The sequence below is a fragment of the Arachis ipaensis genome, chromosome B10, assembly GCF_059453495.1.
Source record: "Arachis ipaensis isolate K30076 ecotype BB chromosome B10, ASM5945349v1, whole genome shotgun sequence".
NCBI classification, from domain to species: domain Eukaryota; kingdom Viridiplantae; phylum Streptophyta; class Magnoliopsida; order Fabales; family Fabaceae; genus Arachis; species Arachis ipaensis.
In genome coordinates this window covers 10,324,835-10,345,642 of record NC_142435.1, presented here as the reverse complement: position 1 = coordinate 10,345,642, position 20,808 = coordinate 10,324,835, and the positions used below count along the sequence as shown (strand labels likewise).

Below are 20,808 nucleotides of genomic sequence, written 5' to 3'. Positions count from 1 at the left end.
AGAAGAGTGGCAGGCCTCTAAAATGGACTGAAATTCTGATTGGGGCACACACCTTCTAATTACCTGGTCAGCACCACACCTCCATAAATATGGGTCATCCCATATATAATATTTGGACTCGCTTTTCAGCTTGTCTCTTTGATGCTTAGTAAAATTGGGAGGGAAAGTATGGCTAACTAGATAATTAGCTACAGGTGCATACCAAGGAACTACTTCAGATACTGCATGCAAGCTATCAAATGAAAAAGCATCATTGATAGGAGTGGAGTCATCCTTAATGTGCTCAAGGCGACTCAAGTGGTCTGCCACTAAATTCTGGTTACCACTCCTATCCTTAATTTCTAAATCAAATTCTTGCAGCAACAGTATCCAACGTATCAACCTTAGTTTGGACTCTTTTTTACCTAATAAATATTTTAGAGCTGCATGGTCCGAGTACACTACTACCTTAGTACCAAGTAAATAGGCTCAGAATTTATCCAGAGCAAAAACAATAGCAAGAAGCTCTTTTTCAGTAGTAGTGTAATTAGACTGAGCAGCGTCTAAGGTCTTAGACGCATAAGCAATTACGAAAGGATCCTAACCTTCGCTCTGAGCCAGCGCCGCTCCTACTGCATGGTTGGAGGCATCACACATAATCTCAAAAGGCTGGCTCCAGCCTGGTCCTCTCACAATCAAAGCTTGAGTCAGGGCGATCTTCAGCTTATCAAATGCTTGCATGCAATCCTCACTGAACTCGAACTCAATATCTTTCTACAGCAGTATGGATAAATGTAATGCTACCTTACTGAAGTCCTTAATGAATCTCCTGTAGAAACCTACATGGCCAAGGAATGAACGGACTTCCCTCACAGAGGAGGGGTAAAGTAAACTAGAAATGACATCTACCTTTGCTGGATCTACAGAAATACCAGTATTATACACAACATGTCCTAGAATAATCCCTTGTTTTACCATAAAGTGACATTTTTCAAAATTCAATACAAGGTTTGAACTAACACACCTGTCTAATAATCTAGCTAAACTATCCAAGCAAAGGTTAAATGAATCACCATAAACGCCAAAATCATCCATAAATACTTCCATACAGTTCTCAATAAGATCTGAAAAGATACTCATCATGCATCTTTGGAAAGTAGCAGGTGCATTACATAAGCCAAAAGGCATCCTTTTTTATGCATACGTTCCAAAAGGACATGTAAAAGTAGTCTTCTCCTGATCTTCAGGAGTTATATGAATTTGAAAATAGCCTGTATAACCATCTAAAAAGCAGTAATGGGATTTACCTGATAGGCTCAATCAAGCATCTGATCAATAAATGGCAAGGGGTAATGATCCTTGCGAGTAGCTTGGTTGAGACGCCTGTATTCAATGCAAACTCTCCATGAATTCTGCACTCTAGTTATCAAGAGCTCTCCATGCTCATTCTTTACTGTTGTGACTCCAGACTTCTTGGGCACCACTTGTATTGGACTGATCCATTCACTGTCTGGGATGGGGTAAATGATATCTGCTTCAAGCAGCCTGGTCACTTCTTTCTTAACAACTTCTAAGATAGTGGGATTCAATCTTCTTTGGAGTTGACGGGCAGGCTTTGATTCCTCTTTTAAGAATATTCTGTGCTCACAAACTTGAGGGCTGATGCCTACTATATCCGCCAAGCTCCACCCAATTGCTTTCTTATGTTTTCTCAGCACACTAAGCAGTTGCTCCTTCTGTTGGGAAGTGAGTTCCCTTGCAATGATAACTGAAAACTTCTGATTATCCTCAAGGTAAGCATACTTGAGGTGTGGAGGAAGGGGTTTCAATTCCAATTTCTGCTCATGGCTAGGTTCTGGATCATCCGGGGCTAGTGGTAATGGCAAAGTGTCCTCATTGTGTTCAGAGGGTGTCCCCACACTTGGACCTTGCTCCATGTGCTTCTCTTCTACTTCTTCTTGGTGAACTTCAGCTACAGTTTCATCAATATTGTCGCACTAGAAGATAGAGTGATCTTTCGGAGGGTGCTTCATAGCTTTATTTAAACTGAAACTCACTGCTCTGCCATCTATCTCAAAGGAGTAAGTTCCTGAGAATGCATCCAGCTTGAACTTTGAAGTCTTCAGGAATGGTCTTCCAAGCAGGATTGATGATGGTCTTCCTGAGTCATTAGGGGGCATTTCCAGGATATAGAAGTCAATGGAAAATGTGAGCCCCTTAATGCTCACTAATACATCTTCAGCAATTCCAACTACTGTAATAATGCTTTTATCTGCTAACACAAAACGAGCTGCCGACCTTTTTAAGGGAGGGAGCCTCAAAGCATCATATAGACAATGGCATTATACTAACACACGCTCCTAAATCACACATGCAGTCAGAAAATATCACACCTCCAATGGTACAGTTAACCATGCATGGACCTGGATCACTACATTTTTCAGGTATACCTCCCATTAAAGCAGATATAGAACCACCTAAAGGAATAGTTTCTAATTCATTAATTTTATTTTTATGTATGTATAAATATTTCAGAAACTTTGCATATTTAGGTACCTGCTAAATAACATAAAAAAGGGGAACAATTACCTTAACCTTTTTGAAAATTTCTACCATTTTGGGATCTAGTTCCATCTGCTTTCTGGACTTCCTTGCAAGGTGTGGAAATGGAATAGGAATGGCGCCACTTGCATCTTCTGCTTCCTTTGGTGCTCCATTCCTTGGCTGAGCTGCTTCTTCTTCAACCATGTCTTGTACTTCCTCTTCCTCTTCAGCATCTTCCACTTCTACCATATCCTCAAATGGGGTGTGTTCTTGTGGGTTTGGCTCCTCCTGATTTCTCTCTTGCAGTGTGGTTCCGGACCTCAAAGTGATGGCATTGATGCTACCCTTGGGGTTAGGTAAGGGTTGAGAAGGAATTCCATTGGAGCATGAAGGTTGGTTGGTGGGAGTAGGTAATGAATCTATCCGGGAGACGAGAGCTTGTAAAGTGGCGTTCAAACCATTTAAAGTAGAGTTCAGTGTAGTCTGCATGTCTTGTTGTCCTTGTGCAAGAGAACGAAGCATCTCGTCATTTGATGAGGAAGGAGGATAAGTGATCTGAGGGGCCTGTTGTTGGTTGTGCTGGGATCCTTGTGACTGTCTTAGGTGAGGAGCTCTGTAAGGCTGGTTCTGATTTTGTTGTCTGTTGTTGTTATTCCACCTCTGATTTCCATTGTTGTCTCTGCCTCCTCTGTTATAGTTGTCCCTCCAGCCATGGTTGGAATTATCTCTCCATCCCTGGTTGGAGTTGTCCTGCCACCCTTGGTTGTAGTTCCCACCTTGGTTGTAGTTGCCGCCTTGTTGATTGTATCCTTGATTCGGGCGGTCATAGAAGTTATGAGTAGCTGCCACAGTGTTGTCTTCTTGTTGGAGCTGCGGACACTCATCAGTATAATGACTATAATCAGCACAGATACCGTATACTCTTTGGGGGACCAATTGTTGGCTTTGTTGTGGTGGGGGAGGCTGAGCTTGTTACTAATTCAATTGTATCTGCTTCAGTAGGTTGGTCATTTCACATATAGCTTATGTGACGGCAGTAGTCTCACTGCTAGAGGAAACCTCTGTAACAGTCTTTGAGTGGCTGCTCCTGTGCCTGTGATTCCGAGTGAACTCAGCTAAGTCGCTGATCAGTTGTCATGCTTCATCTGCGGTCTTGTACTTTTTCAGAGATCCATTACTAGCACCATCGAGTGTAGTTTTATCCCGAGGCTTCATGCCTTGAGTGAAGTAGCTGATCAACACTAGCCTGTCAATCATGTGATGGGGGCATGCGTCCAGAAGGTTCTTAAAGCGCTCCCAGTACTCATAGAGAGTCTCTGATTTACCTTGAACAATGCAGGAGATCTCTTTCCTCAATCTATCTGTGACTTCAGCTGGAAAGTATTTTTCCAAGAATTCTCTCCTGAGCGTATCCTAGTTGGTAACAGTTGTTTCAGGTTGCGACTAGTACCACTCCCTCGCCTTTTCCTCAAGAGAAAACGGGAAGGCGGTTAACAGAATAGAAGTTTCATTTGCACCATGACGCCTAACAGTAGAACAGGCTATCTGGAAATCCCTAAGGTGCTTGATAGGCTCCTGAGCAGGTAAACCATGAAACTTGGGCATCAAGTTGATTAGTGCAGTCTTCAGTTCAAAATCTTCAGCCAGATTTGGATGACGCACTTGATACGGTTGCAGTGTAAAATCTGGGGCTCTAGCTTCCTGGAGAGTAATCTTCCTAGGTGCTGTCATTCTATCTGCACGTGAATCAACTGAATCAGTAGTAAAGGAGCTTGTTTTGCTCTCAGATGGCAGTTCAGATTCACCCTCAGATGAGACTACAATCACTTCACCACCCTCAAAGGCTAACCGACGCCGAGCTCGCCTAATACGTGAAATAGTTCTTTCAATTTCAGGATCAAATGCGGCTAAGCTCGGATTAGGCAGTGAACGCGTCATTCAATGAGAGAAACATATAGCTCATGGTAACAAAATAAAAATAAAATATGCAAATAAAATAAAAATATGTACACTAATTAATAATTTAGCACGCTATTGCAACTCCCCGGCAACAACGCCAAAAATTGACGAGTGGGGCGTAAGTCGGCCAATTAATAATTCAATATAGGAGATACGTTGCGAGTATAACTCTCAACCAGCAAAAATCTGCCTCATCAATTTAAAAAGGTTGTCATAAAATTAGAATAAAAATTCTAGGGTTATGAGTCCCAGGTCGTCTCCCAACGAGCTACTAAAAAGGGTGCTAATTTATTAATCAGGAGTTTTCCAAGAGATTTTGAGTTTGGGCAATGAGCACAAGCATATAATTGTAAATTAAAGTAATGAGAATTAAAAGAGATTTATATTATTCAAAATAAAAAGCCTTGACTGGGGGAATGATTAATTGGAAGTTCTATCCTTGTTGGAATTCTCTCAAGTGCAGTATAAAGAGGTTGTTATTTTCACTTAGTTAACCCTTACTAAATAAAAGAAAGTCAAGTAATTAAGCTAACTCTTATTCACAAATCCTAGTCATCTCCCTTAGGAAGGTCTAGCGTTAGTAAATATAAAATTAGCCAACAACTTCCAATGTAACTAACCACTTGAGCATTCCAACTCAAGTGTCTCCTCCTAATCAACTCCCATGCCAAGTTGGGAGTCTACTCCATCAACATGGATACCATCTTCGTTATTGGGAGTTTGGAATAGAAAAGAGACATAATAATTTAAATAAAATAGAGATTGAAAATTAATTAAAAATAAAAGTAATCATTTGCATTAATAAATCCAAGATAATCCAATTGTAACTCTAAACAAGAATTAAGAATATGGAATAAATAAATAGGGAATAAGAAAACAAACTAGAATAGTATCTTCAACGGAGGTGATGACTCTTCAATATCCAAAAGCAAAAGCATAAAACTATAGAACTATGAATGTAAAGAAAACCTAGAGGAGGAGTAAATTCTCTCTAGATTCAGATCTAAAAACTAAAAACTATGCTAATGAGAATGTGTGTTGAGTCTCTGCACGTTTTCTGGCTCTAGTCTGTGTTTCTGTGCCAAAAACTGGGTCAAAACTCAGTCCGAATTGCCCCCAGCGTTTTCTGTTATTTCTGCAGATCACGCATGTCACGCGTATGCGTCAGTCACGCGTGCGCGTCATTTGGCGAATTTCCTTGTTACGCATACGCGTCAGTCACGCGCACGTGTCGTCTTGCAGAACTCCAATCCACGCGTTCGCGTCAGGCACGCGCACGCGTCGCTGCAAATTTCTTCATATCGCGCGCTCGCGTGAGCCATGCACACGCGTTGATGCTCGCTGATTATCTCCTTAGTTTCTTGTGTTCCTTCCATTTTTGCAAGCTTCCCCTCCATTTTCTAAGTCATTCCTACCCTATGAAGCCTGGAACACTTAACACACGGATCACGGCATCGAATGGTATAAAGGAGAATTAAAATACACAAATTAAAGATCTGTAGGAAGCAAGTTTTCAACCATAGAACAAAACTATGAAGGGATTGTAAAATCATGAAAATCATATGAATAAGTGGGTAAAGACTTGATGAAACCACTCAAATGAGCATAAGATAAAACCATAAAATAGTGGTTTATCAAAACTAATAGCTAAAAGGAAAGAGGTTAACAAGAAACATGTGAAGAATGTTAAACTTAGTAAATTGAGGAAGGAGATACTCCAACCTAATGATGGTTTGGTGCCTGAGGATGATTCGGGTGAATATGATGAGTTATTTTTTAGACCCATGGCAGACCCTAGTCTTAATGTTGGTGTTTATGATGCTCATGATGAATATCAAGATTATTCAGATGGGAGAGACTCTTAGCATTCGGAAGAAATGAAGACACCTCCTAACTCAGAGGATGAACTCGGTGAAGTTGATGATGATGAAGCATTCCCTGTTTTCTGAGAAGGTACAAGATTTGAAGAACTCTACCTAGAGATAGGGATGAAATTCAACACAAAGCTGGATTTTAAGGAGGTTGTGAGGGAGTACTGCATACAGGAAGGTAGAAGAGTTTGGTTCAAGAAAAATGATAACTTAAGGTGCTGGGCTTTATGTAAAGGTGAGGAATGTCCTTGGGTTATTTATGCCTCTAAGGATAATGAGGGTGTTTGCTGGCAAGTTAAAATATTTAATGATGATCATACCTGCCCAAGGGAGACAAAGAATAGATTAGCTAACAGAGAGTGGTTGGCAAGCAAGTTGGTAAAAAAGCTTAAAAATTTTCCAAATCTGAAGCACTCTGAAGCTTTAACATACTTCAAAATCAAATGTGACTTGGACTTGAACAAGTCTTCTTTGACAAGAGCTCTTGGAGATGCAAGGCACATTGTGTATGGTGATGCTGCTGCACAATACGGGATTGTCAGAGACTGTGGTAAGACTCTGCTGAAGTGCAACCCTGGATCAACTGTGCGCATCTCAACAATTCCTCATCCCAACTCTGAAGAAGAGTCCACTTTTGACAAGATGTATATTTGTCTGGATGGATGCAAGAAGGGATTTATTACGGGCTATAGACCTCTAATAGGACTTGATGGAGCATTTCTGAAAACAAGATTTGGTGGACAAATCTTGGCAGCCATTGGACAAATGTTTCAAATGCTCCTCTACTACTCACTGTTCCAATTTCAAATACTCCACCACCAACAACTGCTCGTATCGATCCAATGGTTGGTGCATCTGCAGCTACAACTTTAAGGTTGCGTAACGTCCTGCAATTTGTTCCAACCCTGAGCTTCAATCCACCAAGAAAATCCAAGAAATGAACATTTAGATGTTTTCTGTTGAGACATTTTGGTTTTAAATATTGAACATTGTAATTTTCGAGTTCCATGTTTCAGGGTGTATGTCTTTTGGTTTGAGTTAAATACTCTATGTTATTTTTTTATAGTGTCTAGTTTGACACAGACAAATTTAGAAATAATTAACATAAGCTGCATATTATCCTCGAATGTTTAAAATCTTATTGTTGTTCCTTAACTTCATATTTCTTCATTTCTAAATTACAATTAGCACAACAATGACAAAATAGAATTGAACATTGTGTTATCATTTCTATTCATTTGTTTATAGGGTACAACAATCACAACCATCATGTTTACACTTTTTTGTTACACAGTAACCAAATGCCCTTCACTACTTTTATACTACACAAATAGCAATCACATTTACTAACATAACAATAATCAACAACACACAAAATTCCAGTTTTAGAGCTCTAACTTCAGACTCCAACACCTTCCAATCTTCCAAGCAAATTTCATTCTTCACTCCTCTATTTCAAATCCCAGATTATCTCTGTCATTTACTTCTTCTTCTTCCGAAACTTTGTCAGCCCACATAAAGAGACCACACCATCTCTTGTCAACACTTTGCAACCACATTTCACGCCCATGAAGAAGAAATATTACAAATTGAATGATCAATGACAAGAGCTGTATACATTAACACAAATCACTTACATTGTAGTTAGGACAACCATAAAATGTTCTCCCTAGATTCGCCTCTGTTCCTGACCATTTGAGGATGGGTTGGCTACCACACCCACACCTATCTAGAAGTCATTTGGGATTACTTTGAGACTCAAGTGCAAGTTCAGGAACCACTTTGAGATTTAACTCGTTAAATAATGCAGTCATCGTTAACTGTTTGTTTAAACATTTTTATTGTTAGGATATGTTATTAAAATTTGAATAAATATAATTGCAAATGCCTGAATATATGGTCATTCTTGTGTTTTATTATGGAGGAAGATTTGTCAAAGACTTTAAGAGAGTTCTCTGCTATTTGGATAGTAAAGTAAAGAAGTTTTTTTCTTTAAAGAATTGAGTTACCGAAAGTATAAGCAAATGTTCTAACTTGATATGGGAGCACTTAATATAAAATATGAACTTCGTGTAATTAAAAGAGATATGAAGATTAATCAGATAAAGAAAGATAAGTTGAGATACAAGAAAATTGATAAGCTGTACATCTATTTTAAATACGACGTGGACATGCCTAAAGTAGTTAAAGAAAGTGTGGCTAAAGAGACTATTATATTGGATTCTTCATCATTATCATCGGAGATGGATATGAAATAACAAAAAATGAGTCTTACAAACTTTCTCATATTGAGAGACAAGAGACAGATTGAGAGGAGTGTTATTGTATGTGTAGTTAACAACATGTCCTTTCTTTTCAGATTCAATTTCTATATATTATCAAATATTCAATACAAAGATATATTAAACAAGTAGTGATTAAAAAAGTAATCAATAATAAAAAATATTTTTTTTTCCTTCAAAGCTAGTACATTAATATAATTAATAAATGAATCACAAGAGAAACCTATCCAAGGACTATGGCAATACAGCAATGGAATTCTCAAAACAAATTCAGAAAAATAACATTCTCATGCAAAAGAGGATGACAATGAGCCAACATCTAATTTTTAAATTTTGAATTTTGAAATGGAGAGTGGAGAGAGCGGGGGAGAGTCTTCGAGGGTGGCACATAGCGAGGCAGCCGGCCATGCCGGCGAGAGCAATAAGGGGGAGAGTGGAGGTGGGCATGCATCAGGTGAAAAGGAGGGAATTAAAGGAGACAATAACAAGATTCAAGGTCAGCGGATATCGTTCAGAGATAAAGTTGTGGGTGCCTCAACAAGGAGAGCTTTGGAGGTTGCTGATTCTCTTGATGGGGATAAGATGGCTACAGTAGTTGGTAAGCAAGGCGATTCGGAGATACCAACTGTGACGTTCACTGAAGAAGCAAAGGAGATATTGGCAGAGCCCTACAAAGATGCCATCGTAATCAAAGTTCTTGGAAAAAACTTTAGCTATACGGCGATCACGCACAGGCTTAAAGGAGTCTGGAGAACCAAAGGAGGATATGAGGTACTAGATGTCGGTTTTGGCTATTTCTTAGTTAAATTTGATCTCTTGGAGGATAGAGAAAAAGTTCTCCTTGGAGGACCGTGGATGATTACTGGTAGTTATGTTGCGGTTAAACCTTGGAGTTCTTCATTCAGACCTTGTGAAAACACTTTTGGATCTACCATGGTTTGGATAAGAATCACAGGTTTAAACATTAACTATTATCAAGAGAAAGCCATGAAAATGATTGCGTCAGCTGTTGGTAAACCGATCCGCATCGATTTAGCCACCAAATCTGCAGAAAGGGGAAAGTATGCAAGAGCATGTGTGCAAATTAACTTGGGACTTCCAGTCATAAAAAAGATTCAAGTTGATGGTCATATGTATGACATAGAATATGAGCACTTGAATTTAATTTGTGAAAAATGTAGCTGCTTTGGGCATGTAACAAGAGAATGTGCGAAAGAGAACAACAATGACATTGGGAAGGACACCATGGTGAAGGAGAAAAATTTGCCGTCACTGTTTTCGGTGGATAACAATGAGAAAACGGCAGAAGGTAGTCAAATCCCAGTAAAAAATCAAAATTCAACTTTTGAATTTGGAATTAATGCCAAATCAATTCCAATTATGGAGAAGCTTGGAGCAGTGGGTCTTGTGCATGATAATTTACAAGAATCACGCATGGATAGGGATACTCAAGCAAAAGAGGATGAATGGGTTACAGTTAGTAGAAAAGGCAAGGAAAAAGTGGGTAAAGGCCCCAATGTAGTGCCAAAAAAAGCCAATGTAGCAATATGCTCCAATTTGGTGAGTAAGAAATTTTCTTTTGGGTCTAATAAAATGCATGCTGGATCCTCATCAAATGCAAAGGTGAAGTCTTTATCAAATGCAAAGGTGGAGCCTAAGGAAAAGAAAGATCCTCCATCCACGCTTGGCTCTTTGGGAACAACTCAGGTGGCTTTCAAGGATCAGAGTACTCCTTTTTTTAAAGCAGGGCACAAAAGGCAGCGTCCTATTTCGCTTCAAAACTCACCTATTGAAGCATTGTCAACGGATTCTCGAGTACAAAAAGAGCTTGATAAAGCTAGTGCAACAACAAACTTGGAGAACCAACCTCAACAGAAGAATGATGGTTCTGCGACGCAAGTCCACCAGAAGACAATTGGAGACAGGGGTCCATCAACGTGAGGTAGAATGATTATAAATTCCAATTATTTAATTTATTTTTATGGATTGTGACCATTTAAATATTATTAGTTGGAATGTAAGGGGAGCGTCAAATAAGATGTCTCGGGTGCACTGTAAGGAGTTAGTACGAAAATTTCAACCAACTTTTTTTATTTTGGTGGAAACTCATATTGGGTTTGAAACTATGAAAGAATTTTGGGGGAGATTAGGCTATTATCCTGTAGGGATTGTAGATGCTGTTGGACATAAGGGAGGAATTTGGTTCCTCTCTGCTAATTTAAAATTTTCTTGTAAAATTCTTTGGGCTATGAATCAATGTGTAACTTTGGAAATTGATGGTGGTGGGCGAAGATGGATTTGCAGTGCGGTTTATGGCAGCCCTCAAGCCACTAATAGAGTAGAATTATGGAGTCATCTGCTTGATATTGGTTTGTGCATTCAGGACCCATGGGTGGTGGTTGGGGATTTTAATGATATTTTGAGTGTTCATGAGGTGAAGGGGGGTAATTACTATTCGACTCGCAGTAGTGTCTTTGCAAGTACTCTAGATTCTTGTGGTCTTTTTGATCTGACAACCTCTGGAAGACGGTTTACTTGGTTCCGTAAAATTCAAGGAAACAGAGAAATTGCAAAGAGATTAGATAGAGCTTGCTGTACTGCAGAATGGCGTCTTCTTTTTCCAGAAGCTTTTGTTGAAGTTCTCAGCCGTTCCCACTCTGATCATTGTCCCCTACTTATCCGATGTCAAGGAGTTCCTATCAAGAAAGGAAACCGGCCTTTTAGATTCCAAGCGGCATGGGCAACGCATCCTGATTACAAGGCCATTGTTCAGAAATCTTGGAATAGTACAGACTTTGGCATCCATAGGAAGTTGTTGGGGGTTCAAGAAGCTTCGTTGGAATTCAACTCTACGATCTTCGGCAATATTTTTATTAAAAAGAGGGAATTGGAGGCTTATTTGAATTGTATTCAACAAAAAATGGAGGCTGACGATGATCCGATTTTGAAGCACAAAGAGGAAGAATTGAGAGCTGAGTATAATCTAGTTTTGGCCCAGGAAGAATTGCTTTGGTACCAGAAGTCAAGAGATCAATGGGTTCGGTATGGTGATAGAAATACTAGCTTTTTCCATATGCAAACCATCATTAGAAGAAAATCTAACAAGGTTCATGGGTTGCTGGTCAGTGATGGGTCCTGGTCTAATGATCCGGAAGTTTTGCAAAGAGAGGTCGTTCATTTTTTCAAAAATATTTTTTGCTCTACTGAGCCTGTTGAGGTTAATTGCATGGGAGAAATTCCTATGCCATCTCTTAGCCAGGATGCTTGTGATAATTTGTCTAAACCAGTAACAATGTTGGAGGTTAAAGAAGCTCTGGATAATATGAGCTCGTTCAAAGCTCCTGGGCCGGATGGTTTTCAAGTTTTTTTCTTCAAGGAATATTGGGATGTGGTGGGTCATGAGGTGTGGCGTACTGTTCAGAAAGCATTCTTAGGGGAGACTTTAAGCCATTCTTTGTTGGAAACTTTGATTGTTCTTATCCCTAAATGCGACCCTCCAACTAGATTGAAGGATTTTCGGCCAATAAGCCTTTGTAATGTAATTTATAAGCTAGTGACTAAAGTGCTGGTTAATAGATTACGACCTTTTTTGGATGAGATTGTTAGCCCAACTCAGGGAGGGTTTATACATGGTAGAGGAGCGCCTGATAATATTATTGTGGCCCAAGAAGTTCTTCACTTTCTTAAGCGGACAAAGTCTAGAAAAGGAGCTATGGCTTTTAAGATTGATTTAGAAAAGGCTTATGATAGAGTTGATTGGAATTTTCTTGAGCACACTCTTGAATCTTTTGGCTTTCCTTCTCTAATTATTCGGCTTGTAATGAATTGTGTTCAGGCTTCAAATCTTTCCATCCTTTGGAATGGGAATAGATTAGACAGCTTCCAACCTCGCAGAGGGCTCAGGCAAGGAGATCCAATTTCTCCTTATTTATTTGTTTTGTGCATGGAGAGATTGGCGTGCTTCATTTCCAAACAAGTTGACGAGGGTATTTGGGATGGTGTGGCTGTTTCTAGAGGAGGACCTAGAGTTTCTCACTTGATGTTTGCAGATGACCTCCTCCTTTTTTGTAAAGCGAAGAAAAATCAAGTTCAGAATGTTGTGCACACCTTGGAGTTGTTCTGCAAAGCTTCAGGTATGAAGGTTAACATTGAAAAATCTAAAGCTATTTGTTCTAGAAATATCTCTAATAGAAGGAAGGAAATGTTGTCTGGTGTTTCTCATATTCCTTTTACTAGTGACTTAGGCAAATACTTGGGGGTGAACCTTAACCATCCTCGAGCTACTAGGTCTATTTTTTCGGACTCTTTAGAGAAGATCAAGAATAGGCTGGCTAGTTGGAAAGGTCGGCTCCTTAACAGAGCAGGCAGGCTTTGCTTAATTAAATCTGTTGCTTCTTCTCTTCCTATTTATCAGATGCAAGTGACTCTTTTTCCTACTTCGATTTGTCAAAAGATTGATTCTGTGCTTAGACAATTCTTGTGGAAGGGAAAGGTGGGGGAGCGATGCTTAAATTATGTCAAGTGGAGCAAAGTTGTCACTCCAAGAAAATATGGAGGCTTGGGAATTAGAGATACCCAGTGTGTAAATTTTGCTTTATTAGGAAAGCTTGTTTGGCAATTACTGCATAATAATGATAAGCTTTGGGTAAGAATTATGTTGGCAAAATATTTATCTGGGAGGTCTTGCTTTTCATCCAGTTTTTCTAATAATGTTTCAAGCACTTGGCGAGCGATTTATAAGACAATAGAAAAGCTTCGTGATGGTTTTGATTGGTGTACAGGCAGGATGTCCCAATCCTTTTGGTATCATGCTTGGCGACCATGTGGAACACTAGCTCCTTTGGTTCCTTTTGTGCACATCTCTGATTCTCACTTGAAGCTAGAAGATGTCTGGTACCATGGACATTGGCGGTGGGATATTCTTTGCACAATGATTCCGGAAGAAGTTAAACTTGATTTGATGCTCTTTGATCCTATCAAGCAGGCAGGAGATAAAACAGGTTGGTTTTGGACAAACTCAAATACTCTCACCTACTCGACTAAAAGCGGGTATGAATGGCTATTGAAGAAGAAATTTGGCTGGAACGATAATGAAAATTGGCTTTGGCTTTGGCGCTTGAGAATACCGGAGAAGATAAAGTGTCTGCTCTGGCTTTGTCTCAACAACGGAGTTCCCACAGCTAGTTACCGGTTTCAAAGAGGTCTTGCTACTTCTGATTTTTGTCAGCGATGTTATCTTGCTCTAGAGGATATTAACCACTGCTTTAGGACTTGCCAAAAAGCTCGTCAGATTTGGATTAGCTTAAATTTGGGAATGACTGCTGAGGACTCTAGTTTGGATTTTGTATCTTGGATTCGTTCTAACCTCAACAAAAATGAGTTTCTCTTTGCAGCGGCCTTTTGGTGGATTTGGAGGGATAGGAACAATGACATCTTCCATCAAGATGATCCATGGAGTAAGGAGAAAATTGTTCACTTAGTTCAACATGCTGCTCGCGATTTCTCTAAGGTTGTTACCAACCAAAAACATATTATTCCTTCCTCTTTGCAATATAACTGGGAACCACCTCCAATGAATGTCTGTAAAGTGAACTGCGATGCAAGCGTTTTTGAAAATGGGCAATTAGCGGGCTTTGGATGTATTATTAGAGACAGCATGGGAATTTGGATGAAAGGTTGTTCTGCCAGTATACCTCTTTCTAGTGTTCTCTCTTGTGAACTTCATGCTATTTGGAGAGGGCTTGTTATGGCTTGGGATTGCGAGTGTAAAGAGGTCATATGTGAAACTGATAATCTTGATGCATTTCTTCTTGTTTCGCGAGGCACAACCAGCATGATTACGAATGACTCTGATCTGCTTGGCAAAATCAAAGAGATGCTTCAGCGCAATTGGACAGCTACTTTAGTGCTCATCCAGCGTACAGCAAACAGAGCGGCTGATTTAATGGCTAAGACTGCTGCTTTAAACAAGCAGGTGTACCTAGAGTGGTTACAACCCCCTAATAATTTAGACATTATTATTAGAGAGGAGTGTTACTCTTTCTCTTAGGTGTTTTTTCTTTGTGTTATGTTCAGTCACCAAAAAAAAGAGGATGACAATCTTACTCAGAAGTCTCTGAAAACATTATCCGCAAGCATCAAGAGAATAGTAACCGGTAAACTTGAATGTAATCCATCTGATAAAGGACTTATTTAGATGTCATTTAATTTGGTAAAATTTTTTAAAGAGGTATTTATATTTTTTATAAGCACAAATTTTTTATTTTATAATTGATAAATAAGTAAAAACTATGTGTTTGTACTGATAATTTTTAAAAAATAAAAATACTTTTAAAATTATCTAAAGTGGAATTTTTTAAAAATAATTTATAATTATTAAAATAAAAAAATTTAATATAATTTTATACATTAATTAATATTTAAAATTAATTCTTACATTAATATTTATTATAATATTTTTAAATTTTTAATATTTAAAAACTATTACCAAACCAAGCATTATTGTTATTTGTGTTTATTAAAATTATTTTTAATTTAATTTATCAAATATAGATGTTACAACATTTAAAAAATTATTTTTAAAAATTAATTTTTATAAAATATATTTAAAAATTAAAAACTTTACCAAATCAATCTTTAGTGTGTTTGGCAAAAATATTGTAGTAAAAATAAAAAAATTTAAAAAAATTTTATAAGCTATAATTTATATTTAAAAAATCTTTTTATTTAAAATATTTTAACATTATAAATAAATAAATAATTTTATAAAAAATATTTAAATATAATTTTTTTATTTTTCTAAAAATTTTATAAAAAAAATTATTTAAAAACTATTTTTTGTAAAAAATTACCCAATCAGTCCAAAGTTCCTTACATGTTATTGATAGCCCATTAGCCCGTCCTAGCAAATTGGATAATCCGTCTAGGTAAATTAGCAACGAAGCAGATGATAATGGAATGATAAATATGACATTAGTAAATGACATTTATCCCTTTTTTTAATAAATAGTTTTTTATTTGAACTTTAAAAAATAACATATATATATATATATATATATATATAAATTAACTTTTAAATAAAGCTTTTTAATTTAATCTAATATATTGTTATTGTAAAAAAAATTATATTACTATAAATAAATTTAATTATTAATTTATTATAAATTTAGTTATTTTAATAATTATTTATTTAATTAAAATAATATATAAATCAATAGATATACATATAAACAAATAAATAATATTTATTTGATAAAAATAACCATATTTTATATTCATTTCTCCTAATCTTAAAATAAAAAAAAAAACAAATATGATTAGATTGTATAGAAAATAATAAAATATTAGTGAAAAAAATTAATCCCTTTTTATTTAAAAATAGAAAAAATGACAAATAGGTTCCTGGCTTTTTAATTCGAAGATAAATTCGTCTCTCAAGATTGAAAAATACAAAATCATCCTTTACCTTAGAAAATGCGTGACATTTAGATGCTTTCGTGCAATTGCTTAACCAAAACGTAACGGAATGAACTGATGTGTCATCCATATGTCTGTTATGGTGCTTACGTAGTCTGTTGTAAAAAAGTTTGAGGACGGATAAGTCCCAAGACTTCAAAACAATGTCATTTTGTGATGAGTCCTCCTTGCTTGATCTTTTCATTTTTTCCTTATCTAAAGCATTTATGAAGCCTCCTTGTCGCTGAAGTTTTATTCATAAATGAAAAAAAATGATAAACTTCCATATCTCAAATTCTTTATTGACGAACAACTTGAATCAATGGGATCTTTTTTTCATATCTCAATTCCCATTAAAAAAAAAAGTAAATTTTCAAAAATAAAAAAGATTCAAGAACCAAATTAAATCAAATAGAACCTACCCCACCACCAAAATCACCAGATACAACAAAGCACGTTCATGTGACTGTAAGTCCCAATATGAGCAAGAGCATTTTTAATCCTCTCATGCCTTTGAAGTTCATGAACATAATATGACATACTTTTTTCATTTTCATAGGTTTCCACCAAGACTGCAGGATGCACAAGTGGATAGACAGGCTTAGAAAAAGAGACATCCTTCCATTTATGACTCAAATAAGCAGCTTTCCTTGCAAGGTCAACTTGAGACAACATAAAACTACAAACTGTTGAACACTTTCATCCAATCTTAACCAATTGAGAGCAAGAATAAACTTTAAAGATTTTGTCATCAAATTGATAATTGCAAAATCTCTTCTAATAGATTATCCCACACTAGGTAAGTGAAAATTAAAAGAGAAAGATATATGAGAATGAATAAGCTACGAGAGAAGCTGGACCTAAGGAGGAGAGATAGAACATGTTAAAAAAGAGGATCTGAAAATGAATGTGGGTGGCAGCAGCGGTGGAGACGAGGAAGCAGAAGGTACATAATTGAATGGGAATGTGATGAAGGAAGAAGATTCATTCATTCATTCAACAAGACTCAAGTTGGGTCCTTCCCCTTGCCGCGATTCTTAGTCGGCAACTAACACATAAATGAATAAATAAAGTAGAACCACCTAAACCTGCTTCTTCCATATATGCTTCGTTTTCTGCCGATGTGATCATTGGCCACGCAACCACCCTTTGCCGCCACCGCTAGCAAGAAATTTCTTGTGCACTACCGTTGTTGACATCGTCGGAACACACGTTCACCTTGTTCTCTGGTGAGCCGCCACTGTTTTTTACTTTTCCGTTGACGGCCTCCACTACTCTCTTCTTCTTTTTCAACAACATTCCCTCCCGTGGCTTTTCGACTAACAGCACCGTTGACGAGACGACAACGACCTCCCTGTCTTGTTGGTGGCGGTGGATGGAGATTCCAATCTAGGACTTCTCGAAATGGGGGCGACACTGTCGGTCCCTGTCTTGTGTCTTTAACTTCTTAGTTTATCTAGGAACAAAATCTCAATGGTAAAGAAAATGCTCTAGATAAAAGGAAAAATGAAGAAGCCAAACGAGGAGAACTCATCATAAAACGATATTGTTTTGAAGTCTAAGAACTTATTTGTTCTCGAACCTTTTTACAACAGATTACGTAAGTACCCTAACGAATACATAGATGACACATCAACTTACTCAGTTATGTTTTGATTAGACAATTGCACGAAAAGATCTAAATATCATGTATTTTCTAAGGTGAGGAATAATTTTATATTTTTCAATCCTAAAAAATAAATTTGTCTTCAAATTAAAAAATATGGTCCTATTTGTCTTTTTTTTTCAAAATAAATAAATAAATAAATAAAAGTAAAAGCATATTGCACGGTCCATATGATCGCTCCATCCATGTCCAAACTTAACCTGTAATAATCACGACAGATTATTTGATTACATTTATAGAAATAAAAAATTTCCTATAAGGTATTAAAAGAGATATTTCCATTATGTGAACAATGAATAATAATATATAATACGTGTTAAAAAAAGGATGAAGCTCAAACCACACGGTTTCGCAACATTAAAAGCAGGGATCACAAAATAGGTTAAAATGAAGAGAATGATAGCATAGGCCTTGTGCCTGTTGGTTGCAATTCCAAATTCCAAATGAAGATGGGAAGCAGCAACAACAATAAGAAGATGGATTCCTCAGAAGAAACGTTTCCACTTCCACCCCTCCTAATTCGTAACCTAATTGTCTCATTCGTAAACAACGCCGACAAGTCTCTCATACACTACGCCCAAAAATACAAGCTCCTCGAAACGCTGCGTTTTATCATCGTAGGCTTCTACCTTTTCTTCATTCGTTTCGTCCCTTCATTCTTCATCAACTTACTCTACCCTCCACATCAACAACGCAAATACGACGTCGTTTCACTCAACGGCCTTACCAACCCCGATAACAAGAAGCTCCTCGCCTACGACCCCGTCCACAGCAACCAGCTTGCGTGCGATTCACGCGCCCCGGGAAACGACACTCCAATCGGCCGCGCTCTCTCTCAGCTTCTCATCAGCGTCAATGATATTCCCGTCAGTTCCAGAAAGTACGAGGTTGTTCGCTCCCTTGCGGATAGGATCATCGACGATAACCACTCCGACGGAGCCCCCTCGCTGCGTGAGGTTAACCGCGTCGTGCTTTCGGCAGCGTTTGAGAGGGCGCTCAGGCAGTTGGAGGCGGCGGTGGCCGAGCTAGGGGACGGTTACGACGACGGGGATTTTCACCGCATGAGGAAGGTTCTCAAGGCGGTGAAGACGGTGGGCATGAGGGTTGCGGGAGCAGGAGCCGCAGCGGGAAGCGGAGAGACGGGGAATTTGGTTGGGATTCCCGTGGAGAAGCTGGCGGCGGAGGTTTTGTGGATGGGTCAGAAGCTGGCGGCGTATGGATTCCCTGAGGAAGCTGTGTGGCGGTGGGCGGCGGCGCGTAATTTGGGTTGGCTGGCGCTGACGGCGGACTCGCGTTTGCAGTGTTCTCTGGTCAAACTGACAGGTATTTTCTTCTATTTCTTTCGCTTTTCCTAATTAGATTTTTCTTCTCACCATCAAATATCAACCACTAAATAAATTAATTAAGAACGAAAATAAAATACATTCAATTATTTTTCTTACGTGGAAAAAGAATATTTAGAGGAATATCTCAATATAAGTTTTTAAGAAAAATTTGTAATAATAGCATATTTTAGTCTTTAATAAATGTTAATCACTACAATTTATACTCTAATAGTAGAATTTGATTAAAGTATTTAATTAAACATTTTTTAGGACTATTCTGAGTGTTACTCAAATAATTATGACTCGGTTTCAGAAAATATAGTATATAGATGGAAACTCAAGTCGACTTCACGTGAATTTGACCCGTTAAATGATTACTGATTTGACTAAATTTTTATCCGACGGCTCTCAGATGACTCTCATATATCAACTTCACACTTCACGGGAAGTCGACTTCACCTGAATTTTTGGCATATCAAAATAGGTTAGGAACAATATTGGAGTCCAAAAAAGCATGGAACAGAGAAGTAGCAAGACAATGGGCGTGAATCGTGTGTGAATGCATAATAGCCTTTAGGAGACGTATCTAGTTTTCTTCTGAACAGGGCAACATATCCAATTCCAACTTGTTATTCTAGCAATGCCACGTGTATTGTTCTCATCTTCAAAAATTAATCTGCATATTGGCGTACGTAATTTCGTTTTTGCCTCACAACTAGTCGCATTGTTAATATATTATATGACAATCTAGTATTATTCAAGGAGAAAAACCTATAATACCTTAAAAATTGTTTTGTAAGCATAATAGTAAGTTAAGCAAGACAATATAGAAATGATTCACTTAACTAAGATGACTCAACATTAGTGCATAAAGTCTCCGTTTTGATAAGTTTTCTTGTAACTATATGTCATTGGAATTTCAACCATAGTGGCCACAAATGGCATCTAGTTGGCTTTTTTCCTCGAGGGGAATGTCCATATGTGGTTTTTATGCTCTCACAAAAATGTAGATAAGAAGATGATGTTAATAATTTTATGAACGTATACATATAATTGATTTGGGGGTTGAATTTGCATGGTTGCAGCATTCTTGTTCAAGGAAGCCAAAGACATGGGGCAAGACGAAATAGATGAAGGCAAAGTGAAGGTATACATGCAAGTGAAGTTCAGGTTGCTACAGTCATGGCTGCCACTGTTGTGTAGAGCCAGCAATGGAACTGATGCCCCAGTTCTAAGTGTTAGTGAGAGGACAGAGTTGGAGAGCGTGTTGGAGTACATCATAGAGAGATTAGAAGCAGATCAGCAAGAGCAGATTCTCTCTCTTTGGCTGCACTATTTCACACATTCTCCATCTTCTGATTGGCCAAACCTCCAAAATTGCTTTGCTCGTTGGTGCAATGCATCTCGCAAGCAGTTGCTCCTTAATTGAAAATTTGCAACTGGAGATTGAATTTTTTGGGCTACACTATCTACTATTAATGTACATTACTAGCCTGTAGGTTTCTGAGGTTCAATCACCAGGTCTTCTATTTTATTCTATTTATTGTTGCACACACCTCTAATGTAAAAAGGAAGCATACAATTCTCTTATCGTTATCATTTTTTTTTTTCATTTTTGATGTAAAAAGAACTCTATTATTATTTTTTGAGGGATTAAAACGTCCATAAATTTCAAACTACAGATTTATTACATCACGCAATTATTATGCTAATAAAGGAACAGAATC

The 20,808-nt window shown here is 37.7% G+C and overlaps 2 protein-coding genes and 1 non-coding gene across 3 annotated transcripts in view; all 3 read left to right on the top strand.

Moving 5' to 3' along the window:
* LOC107621731 (alpha/beta-Hydrolases superfamily protein) overlaps window positions 1-20,808 on the top strand; it is a 69,530-nt gene that overhangs the window by 21,282 nt on the left and 27,440 nt on the right. The window lies entirely within an intron of this gene.
* Window positions 3,779-3,882, top strand: LOC148579129 (small nucleolar RNA R71). The gene has a single exon (XR_015896931.1). It is a non-coding gene; the product is annotated as a small nucleolar RNA R71 (small nucleolar RNA).
* Window positions 18,048-20,773, top strand: LOC107623200 (1,8-cineole synthase). Its single transcript, XM_016325372.3, has 2 exons — window positions 18,048-19,079; window positions 20,167-20,773. The coding sequence occupies exons 1-2, from the start codon at window positions 18,200-18,202 to the stop codon at window positions 20,508-20,510; spliced, it is 1,224 nt and encodes a 407-aa protein (XP_016180858.1). The 5' UTR covers window positions 18,048-18,199; the 3' UTR covers window positions 20,511-20,773.

Coding starts and splice junctions, on each gene's coding strand:
- LOC107623200 (XM_016325372.3), top strand. CDS start 18,200: ATGAAGATGGGAAGCAGCAACAACAATAAGAAGATGGATTCCTCAGAA. Junction 19,080..20,166: donor TTCTCTGGTCAAACTGACAG/GTATTTTCTTCT, acceptor GCATGGTTGCAG/CATTCTTGTTCAAGGAAGCC.